Source organism: Lissotriton helveticus, chromosome 6 (genome assembly GCF_964261635.1).
Source record: "Lissotriton helveticus chromosome 6, aLisHel1.1, whole genome shotgun sequence".
NCBI lineage: Eukaryota > Metazoa > Chordata > Amphibia > Caudata > Salamandridae > Lissotriton > Lissotriton helveticus.
The window spans coordinates 259,299,078-259,322,116 of NC_136067.1; the positions used below are offsets into that span (position 1 = coordinate 259,299,078).

The 23,039-nt window shown below is 49.2% G+C and overlaps 1 protein-coding gene across 3 annotated transcripts in view; it reads left to right on the top strand.

Annotated features, from left to right (window-relative positions):
- Positions 1 to 23,039, top strand: part of ATAD2B (ATPase family AAA domain containing 2B) — a 974,520-nt gene that overhangs the window by 328,653 nt on the left and 622,828 nt on the right. For all 3 annotated transcript variants that reach the window (XM_078647713.1, XM_078647714.1, XM_078647715.1), the window contains exon 12: positions 8,021 to 8,195. In XM_078647713.1, coding sequence (XP_078503839.1) covers positions 8,021 to 8,195 — 175 coding nt within the window. The remainder of the gene's footprint in view (positions 1 to 8,020; positions 8,196 to 23,039) is intronic.

A 23,039-nucleotide genomic window follows, 5' to 3' on the forward strand; every position in this document is an offset into this window, starting at 1 on the left:
CCTGGAGCCTTGCCCCCTGGGTTCTGGGGGGCCTGGCCGGTCGATCGGCCCCTGCCTCGACCGGCCCCACGGAAAACCCAGGAGGAGAAAAACTTTTTTATGGTAGATTGGGCTTTATTGACCGATGTGAAGGTATTCTCGAATTTGCCCAACTCTTTAATAAAGGGCTACCCAAACAGGCCTCCCTGGGCCACTGCCCCTGCCTCTGAGTCAGCCAGGTCCCTAATCTTCGGATCAACTTTGATTAGGAAGGATCTCCTCTGCTCTGTTGAGAGCACGCAATTAGCGTTGCCGAGGAAGACCGCAGCACGTTGAGCCCATCCAGAGAGGCCTCTGGGGAAATAAGTGCGCCAGAAGTTTTGGCGTCTTCCGCCATATCTAATATCATGGTGAGTGGCCCTAGGGCGTCCAGTAATTTGTCTTGGCACGCCCTCCAAGATCTATCCATCCCTTTCTTGGGGTCCTTGGTAAATTTTGCTAGAAAACTCAGGGGTCTGCGCAACTTTTCCATCCAAGGAGGGACGTGGACACTCCAACCGAAGACGGTTATGGGCGTCTTTCCCCATGGGGGGTCCCAATTCTACCAGCCATTTAGTGCGCAGCCTTCGCAGAAGCAGTCCATTCTGAGAATCTGAGATGCATAAGGAGTTCAGGGTCTAACATGTCTGAAGTACTCTCGTCCCTTTGAGGCTCTGTAGGCTCCGCACTGAATGCCGGAAGCCATGGCCTAGAGGGTCCGGGCTCCTCGTCCGTGTCGGCCTGGGTGGCATCCCCATGTGACGGGCTAACCGGGTTAGTATGGGCCGGGGAAGGTGTGCTATCCAACGGAATGGCCTGGGATTGGTTTTGCGCCAAGAAGGCTTCCCGCAAATGCTCGAAAGCGTCCTGGTCCGCTCTGGGACGTTTGGCCGGGATAGGGTCACCCCCTTGCGCACCCTGGGGAGCCGAAGAGGGGGCCGCTGGTGAGGCCCACCGAGCACAGAACTGCTCGAGCTTCTGAGACAGACGCTTCTCCATAGGAGCCGTAACCTCATCTGCCCGGTAGATGGACGCATCTACTGCGTTGGAGACCTCCTCCCACTGCATGTCGGCCTGCTGAGACGTGCTCAAACGTCCTAAGACAATGATAATTGGCTTAGAAGAAGCTCTTATCGGCAGTAGTGCCTCCACAGACAGAGAGACTGCGTGCCAGGTGCGGGGGGACCAGCAAAATTTACCACGGCAGAGCCCTAATTAAACAAACTACAGAGGGCAAAATTACCCCTCAGGGACACCACCCTGCACTACAATAAATGTAACCGGCTGTAGTATCCTCACTTTACTCTTCTCCATCTAGCTGCTCAGCCAGCAGCTAGGAAGCTGCTCCTGGTGGGGCTTGTTGTAACTACTTCATAATATCTTAATAAACTACTTCTACTTTTACCTGGCCTGGTCTACAGCGTCTACTTTTGACACCTGAACATGTGGGACCAGCCCGCTACACAGGCCTAACCCCTTGGAGCGTGTCCCTGCAGGTCTGACTTTAACTTGCTGCTGGCATGCAAATTACACCCAATGGGCGTCAATAACAAGGCAACACACACTCCAACTCAGGACTACAGCCCGAGCATCAATAAAAGCCAGCTGATTGATTTACAGACCCTAATCAGGGCGTAACTCTACAGGGCAGCGGGGCAAAGGCAACGGGTGCGGCTTGAGGAAAACCAACTGTCCAAGCTTGATGCAAACGAGACGGAGCAACGTGCAAAGCGGGTCCAACAGCGCCCTCTTGCGGTCGTAGGCGGACCGCACCCCGCAACAGGACAACGAAACGCGGCGTCGTGGTGGCCCCAAAGCAGACCCGCAAGCCGAAGCCGGGCAGACCGGCAGCAACCGGATCACAAGCACCAGAAAGAAAAACACAGCGCGCAGAGCTGGGTCACTACGTGTAAGGGATGGAAACCAACACACCCTTGCAGGTAACCGGGTAGCGCGCCAGCAAGTCCGACTCAATGCATAATTACTGCATAAATACTTCACAATACAGTGAAAACAAGGCAATATAATGAAAACAATTAAGCGCGACCGCGGGCGCCCAAAAGTGACATTGCGACAGCGTTAATAAACTGTTACCACAAGCAGGCTAATTTATGAGAGAAAAACAGAAGAGACTCATCTTGGGGCTGCGAGCAACAAAGGGAGAGGGTGGGCAGTGGCTTGAAGAGGGACTATACGAGGCATACAATGCCGTGATTGGTCCATGGACTTGAGTATATGTTGTCCCTTGTTTGTTTCTTTTGACCATCATTTTCCTGAGGGTGTTTGGGAAATGTGGTCTGGTTATCCAGTTTATAAATGGGTGCTATGGAAAATAAAGTAAAGAAAGTATGGCATAATCCGAAGCCTCTGGTCTTGACATAGAATCTCTAGAACTTGTATCAGCATTCGTGAAAATAGAACAGTGAGCTAAATGCAATTGGATTAGTAACTGAGGTGGTGAGTGTTTTCTGAGGTGGTGAGTGTTTTCTATGCATCCCTTCCACGAAGTCCATCTGAGCTGAAACAAATTTGTTTTCTGGTGTGATACCTGAGATGCGACCATCCCTCACAAGACAAACTTTTCGATGTTCTTTTGTTTGTTCTCTCACGGCCCAGGAATGTCTTAGTTGGCAAAGTGAAAGATTACTTGTTGGCCCTTTCTGCTTTTCTAGGTTTACCTGATCAATGGTTGTGATGGGTTTCATTATTATAATAATGCGAAAATAAGGCCTCCCTGTTACTAATAGACGTTCCTAGGACAGGGAAAATCCAATTGTAAATATAGAATTATCTCTAGGCAACAAATTGGTCAGCTAAAAATTATTAGACTATAAATTAACAATAATATTGCTAGGCCCAATGTACCAATATTAATAAAAACACTCAATTTTATTAATACAAAACATTAAAAAGAAGGCCCAATCTTTTCTGAAAACAAAAACAATGTACATAAAATGACAGGACAAAATGACACAATGATTAAAAATATAATAATGAAGGACTGTATCATACTGGAGTTAATTCAACTGTAAAAACTTTGATATTGTTTTCACACAGTAAAAAATGAAATCATTACAAAGATGAATATGACATTTGATTATAAACAAGAAATACACGACTAAACATATAATGAACCAGATAGCAATGTAAGGAACAAAGGAAAACGCAGAATTACTAACATATTGCAATGTTTCTGCTGTATTTTGTGCCCTGTAATTGTACTGTGCCACTGTCACTGTATTGGTGTATTGTGCTCCCTCGCTGCCCCTTCGTGACCGTCTTTTCCCGCTCTGTGAACCCCCCCGCTCCCCGCCGCTGCTCCCCTGCGGCCCGCCCCTTTTTCTCCTCTGTACCCTCTCCCCCCTCCGATTCGCCGCCCCGCCTCCCAGCTGCTCCTCCCTCCCACTTGGCCATTTATGGCGAGGACCGCGCGATGGTGAGCTGTGACCTTTGACCCTGCTCGCAGGGCCGGTCGCTCCACGCACCGTGCGGCTTCCCCCCGTGAGTACGCCTAAGTGATCACCGCTGCTGCCACGAGTTCGCCGCTATCCTTGTGCTGAGTATTTTGTACTTCTGCTGTATTTTGTGCCCTGTAATTGTACTGTGCCACTGTCACTGTATTGGGGTATTGTGCTCCCTCGCTGCTGTATCTTGTGCCCTGTAATTGTACCGTGCCACTGTCACTGTATTGGTGTATTGTGCTCCCTCGCCTCCCTTTCGCGACCGTCTTTTCCCGCTCCGTGAACCCCCCCGCTCCCCGCCGCTGCTCCCCTGCGGGCCCGCCCCTTTCTCTCTTCTGTACCCTCTCCCCCCTCCGATTCGCCGCCCGCTCCCGCCTCCCAGCGGCTCCTCCCTCCCACTTCGCCATTTATGGCGAAGACCGCGCGTACGCGCTGATTGCGCGCCAAGGCAAGCCCGTCTGCGCCCGTCCGCGCCTGGACCGCACCCAGCGCCAGGACCCCTGGCCCTCAACGATACCAGCTCACCCGACGGAGCTATGACGCCGCCACCCTCCGCGCACTCAACACCGACCGAACCCCCGCCTGCCACCAAGCCACCCCGAAACGCACCCACGGACCCTTCACCTGCCAAGCCTGCAAATTCACCTGCCTCCGAACCTGCACTGCACCCGCCAAGCCTAGCACCAGCAACAATCACCTCAAGTGCATCCTGCTCAACACCCGCTCCGTCCACAGGCACGCCGTCGAACTCTGGAACCTCCTCGACACAACATCACCAGACGTCGCCTTCCTCACAGAAACCTGGATGAACGCCTCCTCAGGCCCCGACATCGCCATAGCCATCCCGGATGGCTACAAGATCACCCGAAGGGACCACATCAACCAAACCGGAGGAGGCATCGCCATCGTCCACAGAAACACCATCCGCATCATGACGAACTCCAAAGACACCCTCACCGCCGCCGAGCACCTTCACTTCCAGATGCACACCAACCCCAAGACCACCTTCAGAGGCACTCTCATCTACAGACCCCCGGGACCACGCACACAATTCAGCAAAGCCATCGCAGACTTCATCAGCCCGCACGCCCTCACCTCCTCAGACTAGTTCCTCCTATGGGACCTCAACTTCCACCTGGAAAACAACAACGACAACAACACCACCACCCTGCTGGACAACCTCGCCAACCTCGGACTCAAGCAACTGGTGAACACCCCCACCCACTACGCCGGCCACACGCTTCACCCCGTCTTCTCCTCCAGCAAGCACATCTCCTTCAGCCACTCCACCGTACTACACTGGACAGATCACAGCTGCGTCCATTTCAACTTCAGGAGAACCACGACTCACCACCACCCGCAACAGGCTCCCCGAAGAAGCTGGAGCAAGATAACCGCAGACCAGCTCACCACCTCCCTTAGCCAGAACCCTCCCACCAACACAACGGACCCCAACAAAGCAGCCCGCAACCTCACACAGTGGCTCACCAACTGCGCCAATGACCTTGCACCGCTGGAGAATCCCCCCAGCAGACCCGGCAGCAAGAAAGCCTCATGGTTCACCAACGACCTCAAAAACTCCAAGCAATCCTGCCGTACCCTCGAGAAAGTCTGGCGCCACGACCAGTCAACAGAAAACATGACAGCCCTCAAGAACGCCATCCACAAACACCACCAGCTGATCCGAACCACCAAAAAGACTACATTCAGAGAACAACTAGACAACAACACCCACAACAGCAAGGAACTCTTCAGCATCGTTAAAGAGCTCTCCAACCCCAGCGCCTGCAACAACGACATCAAACCCTCGCAAGACCTCTGCGACTCACTCGCCTCGTTCTTCCACCGCAAGATCACCGACATACACAACAGCTTCGGCGCACAGACCACGCACCCAACCACCGAACCAGAGCCCCCCACCACCACCCTCTGCACCTGGACCCTGGTCAGCACCGAAGACCCCACCCGCATGATGAACACCATCCACTCAGGCTCCCCAACCGACCCCTGTCCACACCACATCCTTAACAAAGCCGACTCCATCATCGCACCCCAACTCCGGGACATCATTAACAGCTCCTTCACATCCGCCACCTTCCCGGAGAGCTGGAAACATGCCGAGCTCAGCACCCTCCTGAAGAAACCCACTGCGGACTCCACGGACCTCAAGAACTTCCGCCCCATCTCGCTCCTCCCTTTTCCTGCCAAAGTCATCGAGAAGACCGTCAACAAACAACTCTCCGCCTGCCTCGAGACTAACGGATCCCTCGACCCCTCGCAGTCTGGTTTCCGAGCAAACCACAGCACCGAGACCGCCCTCATCGCAGCTACCGACGGCATCAGGTCCCTGCTCGACAACGGGGAAACAGCTGCCCTCATCCTCCTGGACCTCTCAGCAGCTTTCGACACCGTATGCCACCGCACACTAATACAGCGCCTCAGCAACACCGGAATCCAAGGGAAGGCCCTGTAGTGGATCATCTCGTTCCTCTCCAGAAGGACCCAGAGAGTCCGCCTCCCCCCCCCTTCCGATCCGCGGCCACCAAAATCATCTGCGGCGTTCCTCAAGGATCCTCGCTCAGCCCCACCCTCTTCAACGTCTACATGAGCCCCCTCGCAGCCATCGCACGCCAACACACCCAAACATCATTTCCTACGCTGACGACACCCAGCTGATCCTCTCCCTCACCAACGACCCCGCCACCGCCAGAGCCAGCCTCCAGGAAGGAATGAAAGACGCCGCGGAATGGATGAAGCTCAGCCGTCTGAAACTGAGCTCAGACAAGACGGAAGTCCTCATCCTAGGACCATCCCCCTCTGCCTGGGACGACTCCTGGTGGCCCCCTGCACTGGGCACCGCCCCCAAGCTCACGAACCATGCACGCAACCTGGGCTTCATCCTGGACTCCTCCCTCACGATGACCAAACCAGTCAAAGCCGTCTCGTCATCTTGCTTCAACACCCTGCGCATGCTCCGAAAGATCTTCCGATGGATCCCCACCGAAACCAGAAAGACGCTCACCCAGGCCCTCGTCACCAGCTGACTGGACTACGGGAACACCCTCTACGCTGGAACCACAGCCAAACTACAGAAACGACTCCAGCGCATACAGAACGCCTCTGCACGACTCATCCTGGACATTCCCCGTCACGGCCACATCTCCGCCCATCTGAGAGACCTGCACTGGTCCCCGTCAGCAAGAGGATCACGTTCAGACTCCTCACCCACGCACACAAGGCTGTCCATGACATGGGCCCCCAATACCTCAACAACCGCCTCACATTCTACACACCCACCCGCCAGCTCTGTTCCACCAGCCTCGCCCTCGCCACCGTCCCACGAATTTGCAGAGCCACCGCCGGAGGAAGTTCCTTCTCCTACCTGACGGCCAAGGCATGGAACTCCCTCCCCACCCACCTATGGCTGACCCAGGACCATCTCTCCTTCAGGAAACAACTCAAGACCTGTCTGTTCGAGCAGTAGCGGCTCCTCCCCCTCCCAGCGCCTTGAGACCCTAACGGGTGAGTAGCGCGCTATACAAATGTTTGATTGATTGATTGATTGAATGTTGGTTCTTCAAAAGATCGAATCCATGGGTTTCATGGAAGGTTTGACACATCTTTCCTCCAAAACCATTTGTAATATCCCAGTGGGAGCTTAACCTGGTCTTTGCATTCCTTATGTAGACACATTTGAGCCGATGCACAGCTGCTCCTTAAGGCTCTTGATGCTGAAATCAGTCTTACTTATTGTGTGTATGCCATGTGAGTGAGCTGCAGGCACTTTCAGTGCAACTGCCCTATAATTTGTTTGTAGACCAGTAGGTGTTGAGGATGCGAGCAGCTTTCCTCCATGTGATTGTGTTGCCCTTTCGCATTGGTCGATTGATCATATTGCCTGCATTTTTTTTGCTGTGCCTCACCCCTCGATGTGAGTGACGAGTTAACAAATGAAGCAAGATTTGTCCATGCTTGTGGTTCCATGTGTTAGCACATTACAACTAGAACACTTGAGTTACTAATACATAATGTACAAATATAAGGCTTATAACCCATTCTTTTTTGCAATAATGCATAAGAGGTTTTCAATATGTCAGCGCGAACAAGCATTTGATATTCCAGTGTTAAGATTCCTTTAGTTACTACAGCTTGGTTAGTAAAGCTGTAGTAAAAAGAGTAATTGTGGCTCAACACACTACAATAAAATCTAGTTTAGACTATATGGAAAATATAGTGCTAATTCCCCTGAGCGAACAATTTTATTGATTTAGTAGGTGATGCATTTATTTTCCATATTTGCTGCTTTTGTATAGCGCAAACCTAAGCAGAGGGCCAGTTTACGTTGCACATTTTTTTAGACATGGGAGATTAAATGATTTACCTAGAATCACAGGATTTTGTACTAAAAATCAATTTCAGTTATAACATTTATATACAAACACAGGCACATATGCTATAATTTTATATTTCATAGACAAATTATTTGAGAGCTGTAACGTTGTACTCTGAACTTCTGACGTCTGCTTGATTTACATGTGCAGGGGCTGTTTGTTTTATGGTCCACCTGGAACTGGTAAAACCCTGGTGGCCAGAGCTCTTGCCAATGAGTGCAGCCAAGGAGACCGAAAAGTGGCTTTCTTCATGAGGAAAGGAGCAGACTGTCTCAGTAAGTGGGTTGGAGAGTCGGAGCGACAACTGAGGCTACTCTTTGATCAGGTGAGGATTATCTGATGTTCACTGTTTAGACATGCTGGTGCATTTCTAGTTAGACGATGTGGTGGGGACTTGTAGTGGTAGCAATCCAGTATTGCTGAACCTTTTTAGCCACACTAAGAATTTATACTAGGCTAAAGACAAGACAGTGTAACGATTGGATCTGCATTATAATATACGGTGGAACATTTAAAACCAACTGCTGCCAGCAGTTTGAGTCTGCCATATATGTATTCAGTCGCACTGTAAATGCTCTTGTTTCAAACAAAATCTCACTTATTTTCTTGCGTAACTCCTCGTAATCTGAGAATTGGGGAAATCACCTGTAGATTCATGCTGTAACAGGGTATCATTTTTATGTAATGTTTAACTTTAAGTGCGATCCTTCGCCATTTTAGACACCATCTTTGACGGGTTCTGCCGGCAGTGTCTTCAAGCACCTGCTTTTTTTCGTGTTTGAAGTAATTCCATTTTCCTCTTTAGAGTGTGTGTGTGTGTGTGTGTGTGTGTGTGTGTGTGTGTGTATATGTATATAATATTAGTTTTATTTTTTTGAGTCTGCAGTCGTCCAAGACATATTTACATCTCAAGGGCACAAATTAACATTGTTATAATTCGTTTGTGTTTAATAATTACTTCTAATGATGGAGTAACAAAATGAGACCTTTCTGTCTGATACTTTTGCCGGCAAATTCTTTTCCTTGAATTGCATCTAGTTGTAAGATGGATTCAGAAAGTTGAAATAGCTCTCCTGTGCTAATATGTAGCCTCACAGCTCAGTCACTGCTTCATCCCTGGATATGACACCACAGAAGCATTTAAAGCTGTCCCCCTGATGTATGTGTGTCCCTTCTTTTTTTTCTGGTCCCTTCGAAGAATTTCCAGATTTGATTCCTTTAGAGCAAAATAGTTTTTTAACAGTAGGTCAAAGATGGTTCTGGCCCCAAAACCTCAAGAGATGAAGTTCCTGCAGCAGACAGATGTTCATTTCAGATCTGCATGATGTCTGTCTCTTGTGCCTGGGGCACAGAAATGACTCAGTCATGTGAGTAGTGTGACAACATGCAGGCCAAGGACGTCTAGGAATGGAAGTTAAAGCTTTTCTAGACGTAGGCTTATTGTGATCTCTTGGAGAAACAGTGTTATTCGAGGTCCAGCTCCTGCATCATGTTCCACTTGTGCTTGCCTTCAACCAGTCCTCCAAATGCATCACATCCAATAGGAAAAAGAAGTCCTCTGAGAAGAACAGGAAGCATTACAGGAGATATACTCTGGCCTCTGTCATTCTTGTTAAAGAATGGGTTCTCTACTCGGTGGCCTCTTTCTTTCACTCAGCCATCGACTTTGGAGACCTAGTTGTTATGAATCCCTTTGGTGCTGTTTTCAGCCCTAAGACACTCTTTGCTAATTTTGGAAATGGAGCTCCATGTTCCATTTCTGGATGTCCCAACCTTTTAAGCTGCTTCTGAGCAGATTGAGGTCTTCACCCAGGTGATGCTGGTTCTTTTGTGTTCCACCCTGGCATGCCCTGGTGCCACTGTGGGCCCCAAGAAAATCACAAGGCCACTGGCTGTACTTCTTTTGGCAGCTCATCCCTGATGCCTGTCTTACCTCCCTACAGCACCTTCAGTCACCATTCTGGCCTGGCCAACCCTCTTTCTCCGCCAAAGGCATTGCTGGTGCTCTTGGAAAACAAGTAGGAGAGTAAGGAGTTGTGTCCGTGAACGTCGGACGGGAAATACTCCTGATTCCCTGGTCAAGGATCAAAAGAACAAAATGGAGGAGTACTACCCGATGAGGGTATGTGAAGGCTCTTGTCTGAACTCAGGAAGAATTGTTCCTTTGTTAGGAAACCCCTCACTCACCACCTAGTGGTGACTTGCTTCATCATCGGGGCCCACCCAAGTGGCCTAGCGTCACTTGGGTGTGCTTCAACACCTGCAACTGCAGTGGAGCTGGTAGTGAAGTGTGGGGTGCAAACAAAAAAGAATGTGAGTGTTAAAAATTGTCCTGGTATTCTTTTGTATAGAGTTTTAATAAAAAAGATACTGGACAAAATTAAAAGATAAGGTTGAGATAGTAGTGGGGAAGTTACGGCCCACTTATCTCTATTTTATGTGTTGGTCGACATGTTTCTACCATAAGGGGAAAATCCCCGGTATTCCTCAGGACCAAAACAAGGAAGTGGGTGGTATGTGCCCCCTAAAAGACACACCCAGACCTAAATCCTTGGACAGCCAGAAGAAAAATCAGCTTCTGGGACGCACACCTAAAATAGAGGGTGCTTTAAAACAATGCTGTAGCTCAACTCGAGCTGCATCAGGCAGGAGGGGGGCGCTATGCCGGTAACAACATAGTAGTTGTCAGGGCGAGATCAGGCGGTTCACCTACTTCCCCGTGCTCGCTGCTCGGTAGGGACAGACAAGAGCCTTCACATACCCTCATTGCTGGTGCTCTGCCACCACAAATGTTATTGCTGTCACCAGCACCAGCTATGAATCTGCTACAGAGTTTAGCAAACTTTCCACAGACTAAGGCCATCCAAGGATATCTAAATGTAAAGCTCAGCAATTGATGGAGTCCCCTTACTTGCCTTTATCTTGTGATGAACAATATTGCAGGCTTAGGAAGCTTTTTGTGTCCGGTTCAGATGTCCAGCACAGTTTACCACAACAATGATGATAGCAGTGAGGTGGAATAACTTCTAAACACCCCCCAAGTGGAATGGATATTGGTGGCTTTCTGACCCTGCAGAATGCCAGTGGCCTGGAGTGTCCTTTGGGGGTGGGGGTCGCCATTTGAGGAAGTTGAATCATTTACAGCTGTGCTTCCCAAGGCCGAGGACGTCTTTAGATTGCCCTTGCATGTAAAGTATAAGGCAAATCTCCTTACACAAATTCTGCAACCAAAAACCACCTCCCTTGAACCTTTGCTTCTTTTTAACAAGGTACCCGTGGATCCGAGTGAGGTAGTATTGAAAAAAACGAGCCTCTGCCCCTGCAGTGAACCACCAGGTCTCCTATCTCCATCACCCAGCTCAGGGTGATCCCTCTCTCCGCAGAGACTTGTCGTGCAGGTGCCATCCACCCATCCACCTCCAAACAAAACCATGACCTCTTCTCTTCCACTTCTATTGTTAGGGAGTAAAAGGATAAAGGCAAGGAGGAATTTTTTTTTCTGTTCATGGTTCATAACTTTTGATTCAACAAATGCAACTTGACAATTGCAAATGGCAGTCCAAACTGTCGGGACCATTGTCACAACCATTTTGTAGAATTTGTACATCATGAGCAAGGCGCAGCCAAGCAGATCTTGTGCTCTGGGCACAGTGGATTTGTTGGTGCATTCCATGGGCTGTGACATTGCCATCCACCCCTATCCCTTGATGCATTCCATGTGAATATTGGAAGGAATCTTATGGACATGCCCTTCGATGGGCCATGCCCCTTTGGACAAAAATGCTATTGAACACTGGAGCAATTAGAACAAAATAAGGCTATGATTTGGTCCTTGTGGCTGGCTTCTCTTACTTGCCAGTTTCACCAGCAATGCCAAATTAGGAGATACTCCTGAACCTGCCCTTCCTGCAAAACAAGCTCTCACAGACAGTCCAGAGCTCAACAAGTGCATTCAGAGTTACAGATGGCATGGTGGCTTCAAACGCTTTTGAGAGCAGCAGCCTCCTCTTCCCTCCCCCCGTCCCCACCCCACCAAACACTCTAATCCACCCTTGAGGGAGTACGTGCAGCCTGTAGGGAGGAGAGTGTCCTTTCGTCCCGTTCACTGGAAGACTGACACCTTGGACTGTTTGGTCTTCCAAGTTGTTGAACAAGGCAACTCGCTTCCTATCCCGGAGATGCTTCTTTCCATTCCCTGTATTCTCTCTGCCACCTCAGACGATGATGCCTGAATTCTGTAGAAAGAGGTTCTCACTGTGTTGAGCCAAGGGGCACTTGGAATTTGTCCCAAAGAACAAGATCAGACAGGGATGCTATTTCTCTTATTTTCTTGTCCCCGAAAAAGATTGTGGTCCCATTCTGGACTTCTGAATTTTTAATTCCTTTCTCTGGAAGAAGTTCAAGAAGCTTTCCCTTGTACATTTCCTATGTGCATCTGGAACTGGAAGACTGGGTTGCCTCCATCTGCTTGCAAGATGCTCCAATCTTGCTGTTGCACAAGAGATGGGTCCAGTTATGGGCTCCATTCTCTATCACTTTGCAGGCCTCCTGCTTTTTGCTTACTTCAGCACCCTGGGTCTCCACAAAGGTGATGTTGGTGGATGCGCATATCTTTGGAAGTCCGGGATCTCTCTATTCAACTGGTTGCTGAAGACCGTATCGCTATTGTCACCTAGCAAGACCACCTACAGGCCTTGATCTTCCTGCCCTTCGACCTGGGCTTTTTTGGGCACAAGAGCCAAGCATTGTCTTCGACTGGAGCTTTGATTCCCCTTTACTATTTGTCACCATGTATTTTTAGGAAGGTACTTTTTCAAATGAACTTGTAGTCTTGTTCTGAGGAACAATTTCTGGCCTGTTCATGACCTCTCATGATGTCAAGTTTTACATCTGCTGAAGCAATGTTTTTGGCATCATTATTTCTTTATAAAGGAACCATTTGAACACATTGATTCTTTATTTGTCCTCCTGCTGTTAGTCTGTTGAATACATTTGCCACCTTTTCCATGAAAATAAGTTGTAGTGTTACTCTTGAGCCTCTGAACTTGTCTGTTTTGTCAAATAAAGAGATCCCTGGAAAGGGTGATTTAGCGAATAGCTGTTTCACTCACACTTCATACTACAGGTAAAATTTGAATCACTGGTCACAAACTAATTTATACCGTTCACAGTCTTTTTATTAAAAATGTATGGATAAAAGAGAAGGAATTCATTACAAAATCAAATTCATAATACATACAAAGACAAAATCATTATATTGTGCAGTCAATAAAAACAATATTAAAACATATACGTTGTTATACTGAGATTAAACAGGGAAAAGAATACATATTCTAAGGTGTCAACATAGTCCTATCAAAATTAATAAACATTATTTAAAACATACACGTACTTTCTATAGTAAAATAAAAAGAAAGCAAAACCCCTATTCAAAGACAACATCTATTGTTGTTACAGATTTTGAGATTCAAAACGCCCTTACAGTACTTTAGACATTAATCCCATGTTACGATGTGCAAGATATCAAGGATTTCCTGGGCTTGAATTCTACAAGACAAAAAAGCGTCGACGCGTTTCGGTGTAACTGCCCTTGGATGTTGGCACACCTTCCTCAGGACAATTTGGAATCGTTTGGGGTTAAAGACAGGGATCCTTCCTGTGTGTTAGAAAAGGACCAATCAATACATGGAAACTTTTGGAATTCAATTACAAGGTCATCTGCTTATCTGAGCTCGATGTCCCTCCTAAATGTAGGATTGTACAATTACATTCTGGACATATCTACGTCTATGATCACATTGTGTGTTCTGATGTTACCCAAGTTGAAACAGGAAGTTCCCTTATGGTATCGTCACTTACTTATCTATGTTAAACATCATTGCTAAGTGTGGAGTTGTACATGTACCATTTAGACACATCTACTTATAACACAGCCTTATATATTATAGTGTTACCCCAGTGGTAACAGGGGTTACCCTCATGATAGCAGATTTAAAACAACCTCCGTTATAACGTAGTCAATGACCAGTTTTTTTGTACACTCAGTCACACCGTTCATTCAACCTTACTAACCTTCGGTTAGAGGATCTAAATCTTTTTTGTTGGGTTATAGCCGTTTCCTTGTTCAACTGGACTTAAGACTCAATCTATCGTAGAAGATTACGTAGAGTCTAATAGTAGAATACACAGGGATATGTGTTACCAGATCATGAGTTATCCGTGTTGCAAGTTTACATACAATCATGTCACTAAAATTCGTTCCTCAAAGAATGTCAAATTAGAATATATATTACCGTAGGGGGTGTTCACTTGCCCTTACGTCTCGTGGTTTGCCCTCCGGATATGGGGACTTCAGTCTAGCTTGTCTGTTGTGTGCCATCTAGCCACAGGAGTACACTTCTAGTAAAATTTCACCACTCCATAACTGTACACATCAGTTCGAGGCATGTGGGCTGCTGAATTCATATCTATAGCATAGATCGCCGCCTAGTGTTGGGTCCAGATGATTGCACATTGTTGTCCTGGAAGAGTCTTCGAAGTATCACGAGATAGGTGGCTCCTCCCCTGGACTACAGTGCGCATGGGCATCGACTCCATCCCCAGATTGTTTTTTTCTGCCATTGGGTTCGGATGTATATTTGATCACTCAAGTTCGGAATCGAGAGACACTTTTCTTTTTGGCCCAAAGGCCTTTCCTATATCGTCAGTATTGTCTTCCGATCGGTGCCCAGTTCTGTTCCAGCTCAGTTCCCGAGTCGGACATCCAGAGGAGTCGCGTGGCTCTTCGGTGCTCGAGGCCCGGTCGACGCTACAGACCTTATTCGACGACACATCATGGAGCGGAGCCCGTTCAAAAGGTGCCCTGTGTGCAACTCAAAGTATCCCCACATCGACGTCCATCCGGTGTGCAACAAGAGCCTGTCGCCGGATCACGATGAAGCCAACTGTATGGCTTGTTCTCGTTTCCGCTCCAAGAAGACGATTCGACTTCGGCGCGTAGCGCGCCAGGAGGCCCAGCAGATGGCACCTGACCCGGTGAACATTTTCGATACCGAGGGAGAAGAGGCAGACGAGCAGGAAGATCGGGAGCCGATTTCCAATCCAGCGGCAGAGATCGACTCCAACTACGACGCAGACGTAGAAATGCTCGATGCAGAAGACATCGTCGACGAGGTAGGAGACGACGATGGGGCCTATGGGGCCACGGAAGATAGCTCAAGCGAAAACTAATGCCCCGTTCAGACAATATCTACGGCTCAGGTCGAGGGATCGCCACATGGCCTTACCCAAGATCTTGCAGCAAGTTCCACAGTCTCGCCTCCGGGCCCGGCTACGGACACTTCTAAGGAGCCGCCATTGGTAAAATCGAAACCGAAAGAGAAAGCTTCGGTGTCGACAAAACCGAAAGTGATAGAGGCGCCGTCGAAACAGAAAGCGCGTGTCGCCTTGGTCGGCTCCACGTCTTCAGACCTGTCGGTGCAGACGAAGCCAAAGAAGGTTGTCGAACCGGTGAAGTCGCTCAAGAGCGTCGAGCCGGAAGGCTGGGACACCGAAAGCACTTGTCAAGGTCGTCGACCCGAAGACTTCTGCGCCGAGGGCCGTCGACAAAGACAAAGGACTCGGAGCTACAAAAGTTGTCGATCCTGCGCGTCGGCCGGACAAGGCCAAAAGTACTACGCCCCTCGAGTCCGCACATGGTGGTGGCTCAAAGGCACCTGTCGAGTCGACACAGCCGTCCGCCTCCTTCACGAAGCAGGTGTCGGAATCGCTGAAACGTATTAAGGACAAAGCTTCCGCTGTCGATACGAAGGATACTTCCACGCCGAAGCCTGCCACCAAACAGCAAAAGTCGACGGCGCCGATCCAGTTCACGCTGCCGCCGAAAGTGGCGCCGAAGGCGTTCGCGCCAAAGAAGGTTGTCGAGGCGTCCATGAAGGTGTCCACGGGGCCGAAGCCTACCCCTGCAGTTGTGGACACAACGCATCGACGTCCCCTGCTGGAGGAGCAGTCTGAACAATTTATTGACGCCGACACCGGTAAACTTTTCATTTACAAGCGAAAGATCACACCAGCACAACCTATGGAGTCCTACACAATTCCTTTAAAGAAGAAAGGTTCCACGGATTCACCCGTTCTTGTTGAACTCATAACTCCACGTGGTCAGGACACTGCTCCGATCTCGCCCACTTACTCAGATGTGGAGGCTGGGGAAGGTGACTATGATGAGTACAACTACCCTGCCGACACTGATCCTGAAGATTAACATGACACATGGGCAGATGCTGCGGACCCAGGGGATCCACAAACTGCCCCAGACACTCAAGTGTATAATGTCAAAACATCACATACTGAGGACTCAGCGGCATTCAATGCGCTTATTGAGAGGGCAGCCAAGAATCATGACGTCCAGCTCCATGCTGACCCTATTCAGGTGGACTTTCTGTTTGACACCTTTTCCGCCTCTGAAAAGACCGTAAAGACTCTGCCAATGCTAAAGGGTGTCTTGAAACATGCTGCAGACATTTTTAAAGAACCCACACGTGCCAGGGTTATAAACCCCAGAATTGAAAAAAAGTACAAGCCGGCACCTGGCGACCCTACCTACATCAAGGGCCAGTTGCCGTTAGACTCTCTAGTTGTTTCTAATGCCCGGAAGAGGGCAAATTCACAAACTACTGGTGATGCTCCTCCCCCTGACAAGGAATCTAAAGTGCTAGAAGAATCAGGGAAGAGGGTGGCGGCTCAAGCGGCCAATATCTGGCGCATTTCAAACACTCGGGCACTCTTGGCCAGATATGACAGGGCACATTACGATACACTTGAAACCCTGTTACAACACTTGCCAGATGAATATAAGGAGGCAGCAGAGATGCTCATTCAAGAAGGGAAACTCATCTCAAATGCTTCTATTAAGTGTGCACTGGATGCAGCAGACACCGCGGCCAGGGCCATTAACACCAGTGTAATGTTACGGCGACAGGCCTGGCTCAGGATCTCCGGGTTCAAGCCGGAGATACAGACCACCATCCTAAACCAGCCTATAAACCCTGATCACTTATTTGGGCCTGAGGTGGACACCACCCTGGAAAAAATAAAAAAGGACACTGAGACTGCAAAGTCTATGGTGGCTCTCCAGTCCCAGCAGTTCAGGGGTAGTTCTTTTCGTCGTTCAGGCAATAGAGGTGTTTCCAGAGGCCAGCTGTCCCAGCAAACACAGTACAATAAAAGTGGCGCGCAAACCACGTACAACAAACAGAGTAGAGGTGGCTATCGTGGAAACCACGCAAAAGGCAGAGGTCGTGGAAACAACAGCTCCCGATCCTCCGCCGCCAACAAACAGTGATGCCTTGTCACTGCCCCCCGACCATGCAACACCAGTCGGGGGGAGACTCCAGCAGTTCCTGCCATTCTGGAAATCCATCACCACAGACAGGTGGGTCAGAAAGCTTATCCAGTACGGTTATTGTCTGGAGTTAACATCCACTCCACCCAACATACCCCCAAGACACCGTCCTATGTCCACAGAGCATTTGCACTTATTGCAGCAGGAGGTATTCGTCATGCTGCAGAAAGGGGAAATCGAGCTCGTGCCGGTGGAAGAAAGAGGCACAGGAGTGTACTCCCTGTACTTCTTAATCCCGAAAAAGGACGGGTCCCTCAGACCCATACTGGACCTCAGACCCCTAAACCAGTATATTCTATCAGAACACTTTCATATGCTCACACTGCAGCAGGTTCTTCCGTTGCTCAATCAGGGGGATTTCCTCCCAACATTAGATCTAAAGGATGCATATTTTCACATTCCACTACATCCGTCACAAAGAAAATACCTCAGATTCATCATTCAGAATCAGCATTACCAATTCAAAGTCCTCCCTTTCGGAGTGACCACAGCGCCCAGGGTGTTCACAAAGTGCCTGGCGACAGTGGCTGCGCACCTCAGGAGGCAAAACGTGCACGTCTACCCTTATTTGGACGACTGGCCTGTCCAAGCAAAGTCGGCCCAGCAGTGCGCTGCCAACATGTCTCACACCATTCACCTTCTTCACGATCTGGGATTCTCACTCAATTATCCGAAGTCACACCTTCAGCCCGCCCATGTGCGGCAGTATCTCGGCGCGACAATAAACACTCTGGCGGCCACAGCCCAGCCAAATTCAGTGAGAATCAACAGCATTCAATTGCTGATACAGAAATTCAGACCGCAACACTCGCTTCCAGCACGAGTGTTCATGTAGTTGATAGGCATGATGGCCTCCTGCATCTTCATAGTCCCGCACGCGAGACTACATATGCGTCCGCTTCAAGAGTGCTTAGCACGTCAGTGGAATCCGGCTCACGGACAGTTAAAAGACCTAGTGTTGATGACCGGTCGTGTATACAACTCTCTGCATTGGTGGAATCCACACAACCTTTGCAAGGGCCGACCGTTCCAGGAGCCTGTGCCACAGATCATCCTAACAACGGACGCATCTCTCCAGGGTTGGGGAGCTCATGTACTCCACTACACAGTGCAGGGACTATGGACAACGCCGCAAAAGAAGATGCACATCAACCACCTAGAGCTGATGGCAATCTTCATGGCAATGAAGGCATTCAAGGTACATCTGTGCAACAAGGTCGTGTTGATCCGGACGGACAACATGACGGCCATGTACTACATTCAGAAGCAGGGAGGTACACACTCTCCACAGTTGTCTCATCTGGCTCAGAGCATGTGGAAGTGGGCTATTCAAAGGAACATCTTCCTCATGGTAGAACACCTCCCGGGCAAAGACAATCGGATGGCGGATCTGCTCAGCAGGTACAGCCACCAAATGCACGAGTGGGAGCTACATCCATCAGTACTCCGCCCGTACTTCCAGCAGTGGGGTCATCCAGAGATAGACCTGTTCGCCACAAGGGAAAACGCCAAATGCCAAAGCTTTGCCGCCAGGTTCCCGCACCCACAGTCGCAGGGCAATGCGATATGGATGAACTGGTCAGGCAAATTTGCGTACGCTTTTCCCCCAGCACCTCTAATACCGCTGGTGGCACGAAAGCTAAAGCAACACTCGATGACGCTCATCCTAGTTGCTCCAACGTGGGCACGCCAACCATGGTACACCACGTTTCTAGAACTTTCTGTGGTACCGCATCAAAGGCTGCACCTCACACCCAGACTTGTGACGCAGAGCCATGGCGACATTCAGCACCCAGATCCGCAACAGCTCAACCTGGCTATCTGGCTCCTGAGGACTTAGAGTTTGGCTACCTCAACTTGCCTCCAGACTGCATGGATATCATACGGGAGGCAAGAAAGCCCACCACCAGAGCATGCTATGCAGCAAAATGGAAGCGGTTTGTCATTTATTGCGTAGATCACAACATAGACCCGCTTGACGCGTCCACGCACAACATCATTTGTTATCTGTTACATCTTTACAAATGCAATCTAGCATATGCTTCCATTCAAATACATTTATCCGCCATAGCGGCTTATCTCCAAAACAGGCAGCATCTCTCCCTTTTCAGAGTGCCTGCCATTAAAGCCTTTCTAGAGGGACTCAAACGAGTCATTCCTCCCAGGACCCACCTGCTCCTGAATGGAATCTTAATGTGGTCCTCACCCGACTAATGGGTCCACCTTTTGAGCCTCTACATTCATGCGAGATTCAGTTCTTAACATGGAAAGTGGCTTTCCTGATAGCCATTACGTCACTGCGACGTGTTAGTGAGCTCCAAGCACTAACTGTACAAGAGCCATTCATACAAATTCACTCCCAACTGCGTGGTGCTGCGCACTAACCCTAAATTTCTTCCAAAGGTGGTTTCACAGTTCCATATCAATCAGACTATTGAACTGCCTGTGTTCTTCCAAAATCCTGAGACAGTGGCAGAAAGAATGCTCCACACTCTTGACGTCAAAAAAGCTTTGATGTATTACATTGATAGGACCAAAGATTTTAGGAAGACGAAACAACTCTTTGTTGCCTTTTCCGCACAACACAAAGGCAACCCCATTTCCAAAGCAGGTATAGCCAGGTGGATCGTTAAGTGTATTCAGATTTGCTATCAAAAAGCTAAGCGCACTTTAACAATCCCCCCAAGAGCCCACTCCACACGCAAGTTGGGGGGCCTCCCTGGCTTTCCTTGGAAATATCCCTTTAGAAGACATTTGTAGAGCAGCCACATGGTCTACCCCACACACATTTACAAAACACTACTGTGTAGATGTGCACTCCAAGCAGCTGTAGGGCAGGCTGTTCTAAAAACACTTTTTCAAACTGCTGCAGCTGGCACAGGCGGCCGCCGCTAATGGAGGGACTGCTATGTATTCTATGCTATAGATATGAATTCAGCAGCCCACATGCCTCGAACTGAATATGCTACTTACCAGTATGCATCTGTTCTTGGTATGTAGGGCTGCTGACATTCATATCGCCCGCCCTCCTCTCCGGCGCCTGTAGCGGCTGCAGCACTTACTCTTAGCATGGTCATCGCTCACACTGTTACCCTCCATCTTCGCCACAATGGCTAAAAACAATCTGGGGATGGAGTCGATGCCCATGCGCACTGTAGTCCAGGGGAGGAGCCACCTATCTCGTGCTACTTCGAAGACTCTTCCAGGACAACAATGTGCAATCATCCGGACCCAACACTAGGCGACGATCTATGCTATAGATGTGAATGTCAGCAGCCCTACATGCCAAGAACAGATGCATACTGGTAAGTAGCATATTCATTCAGTAATATTCATTGGTACGTGACTCAGCAATCCTTTGTGTCTGCACATCTGCCAGCTCTTTACCTACTCATTCTTTGGGTATGCTAATAAATGCCACTCATCAAATAATTCTTGGACAGTGTCTTTTAGCAATTCTTAGGATGCACCAGGTTTATCACCAATTAGTAATGTTCAGGGTATGCTCACAGTTGATCACATCACTTGGCTATCTCTCCAGGGCAAAGAGAATCCGTTCCATTGCTTCTGTTTGGGCATGAAGTGTTAAGTCATCACATCAGGGGCTAAAGATTGAATGGACATTATCGTCCCACTCTTTCCTTTGCTTCGCCCTGTAACCAAGCAAGTTTCTAACAATCTGATGGACTTCTAGCCAAAGATACCTTATCTTAGAAGATTCAACTGGAGTTTGACTAGATCTGAAATATCCTAAGCAGTACCTATGTGCGCCAATAGGTGGTGTCAGTCGGCTCCACATCGGTGGTGCATTGGAAGGGACATGCGTGGTGTCTATATAAGCTCCACCGCAGAGCGCTGACATCAGTTCTTTTCTTTTCTCACCATCTGCGCAGGTCTGGAGTGAGCTACCTCTGTCCACTTTTTGGCTAACATTTTGTCAGATACTTTTCAGACATTGTGCTAGCTATTTCCCCCTAAGAAACCAGTGGGGTTTTAATGCTGTGATTTCCATCACAGACGGGTGTCTGTGATAGACCCCATCTAGTTTGCCTCTAGTGCCTGGAGCCGGGCCACGACTCCAAAGCCTGTGAAGACTGTTGTGCCATGAATTCCAAGGTGCTGCGAAGCAGTCCCTGAAGCTCCTGGTTGTCTACACAGTTGAACTTGTGACGCTCCAGGTGCCAGTCATGTAGAAGGTCCTGAACCTGTTTGTGAAGCCTTTCCCAGCAATCATCATTGAGTTTGTACTGCTGGGTAAGTCTCTCGAAATGGAAAACATCTAAGAAGTTGAAGCGCTCTTCCTCGCGCTGGTCCGAGTTGTTGGATAATGTGCGAGAACGACAGCGCCACTCTGGGCCCCGCTCCCACGAGTCAGCCGTGGAGCCTCGGTCTTAGTCCACTCTGCCCCTCCCCGAAATCCCTGAAGCCTTGAGACCCATGAGTTTGGCTGGTGCTTTTCCTGGCTTTTCGTTCCTTCCTCAGAGCCTATTCCAGTGGTGCAGGTCCCAGCGCCCCTGGCGCCCCACAGTGGCACCCACCCCATCATCATATGCAACTCTGTTATGAAGCCGAATTGGTGACTCCAGATGTCCTCTCCAATGCCGGCCATAACTCAAACTTCTGAGTTAAAGCCAGGGCCCCCTTTTTTCTCCCTACACCATCGGAGCAGGAGTTTAATCTCCTAGCAGCCAGGGTCAAGTCTGGTTCACCAGATGACCCTTTGAGACCTGCCCAGTTTATGGACTCGGCGTCCTTTTGCCTTCCTCCCATTCGCCATCTGGTGGAACAATCCCTTACCACTGGCTTAGTTCCTCCTAGTTGGAAGGCTGCCTGTGTCATGCCCATCCTAAAGAAGCCTGGATTGGATCCGTTGAAGCCGGAGAGTTATCGACCTATCTCCCTTCTTCCCTGGGTGGCAAAGATTACAGAGTCCCATGTTAATAACATCTTAACAAACCATCTGGAATCTGTACATCTATTAGATCCTACACAGAATGGCTTTAGATCTGGACATAGTACAGAGACGGCACTTTTATTTATGGTCGAACATCTCCGCTCTGTACTAGATGCAGGTCAAACGGCGGCACTGGTCCTTTTGGACCTTAGTGCCGCCTTTGACACTGTATCTCATACCATTCTTATTCGAAGGCTTGGTGAGGCGGGCATTTCAGGCAGGGCGCTGGATTGGTTCCAATCGTTCCTTTCGGAGCGATCTTTTCAGGTTGTAGTGCCACCGTTCAGATCCAAGTCCCATGCCATCACTCAAGGAGTTCCACAGGGCTCGGCATTGAGCCCCACTCTCTTCAACCTGTATGTTCAACCTTTGGCGGAGGTTGCGAAGAGTTGGGGTCTCACTATGGTATCTTATGCCGATGATACCCAGTTGGCGGTGGCTCTTAACGGGGACTCTGACCAACTGGCGTCGAGCTTTGCGGATGGTTTGAGGGCTGTTGCTAGTTGGTTTACTTCCAACTGTTTACAACTTAACGCCCTCAAAACTGAGGTGATGGTGCTAGGGAAACATCCTGATTGGTGGGGTGCCAGCTGGTGGCCTAAGGAGCTGGGACCTCCTCCTAAACCGGTCTCTGAACTCAGAAATCTTGGCGTCTGGTTAGACTCCAAACTAACCTTCTCGGTCCATACTAAGAAGGTGGCATCCACATGCTTTGGCATCCTGCGTGGTTTGAGGCCTATCCTCAGATTTTTTGATTCCCCCACCCGCCAGATGGTAATCCAAGCTAGCGTTCTATCGAGGCTCGATTACGC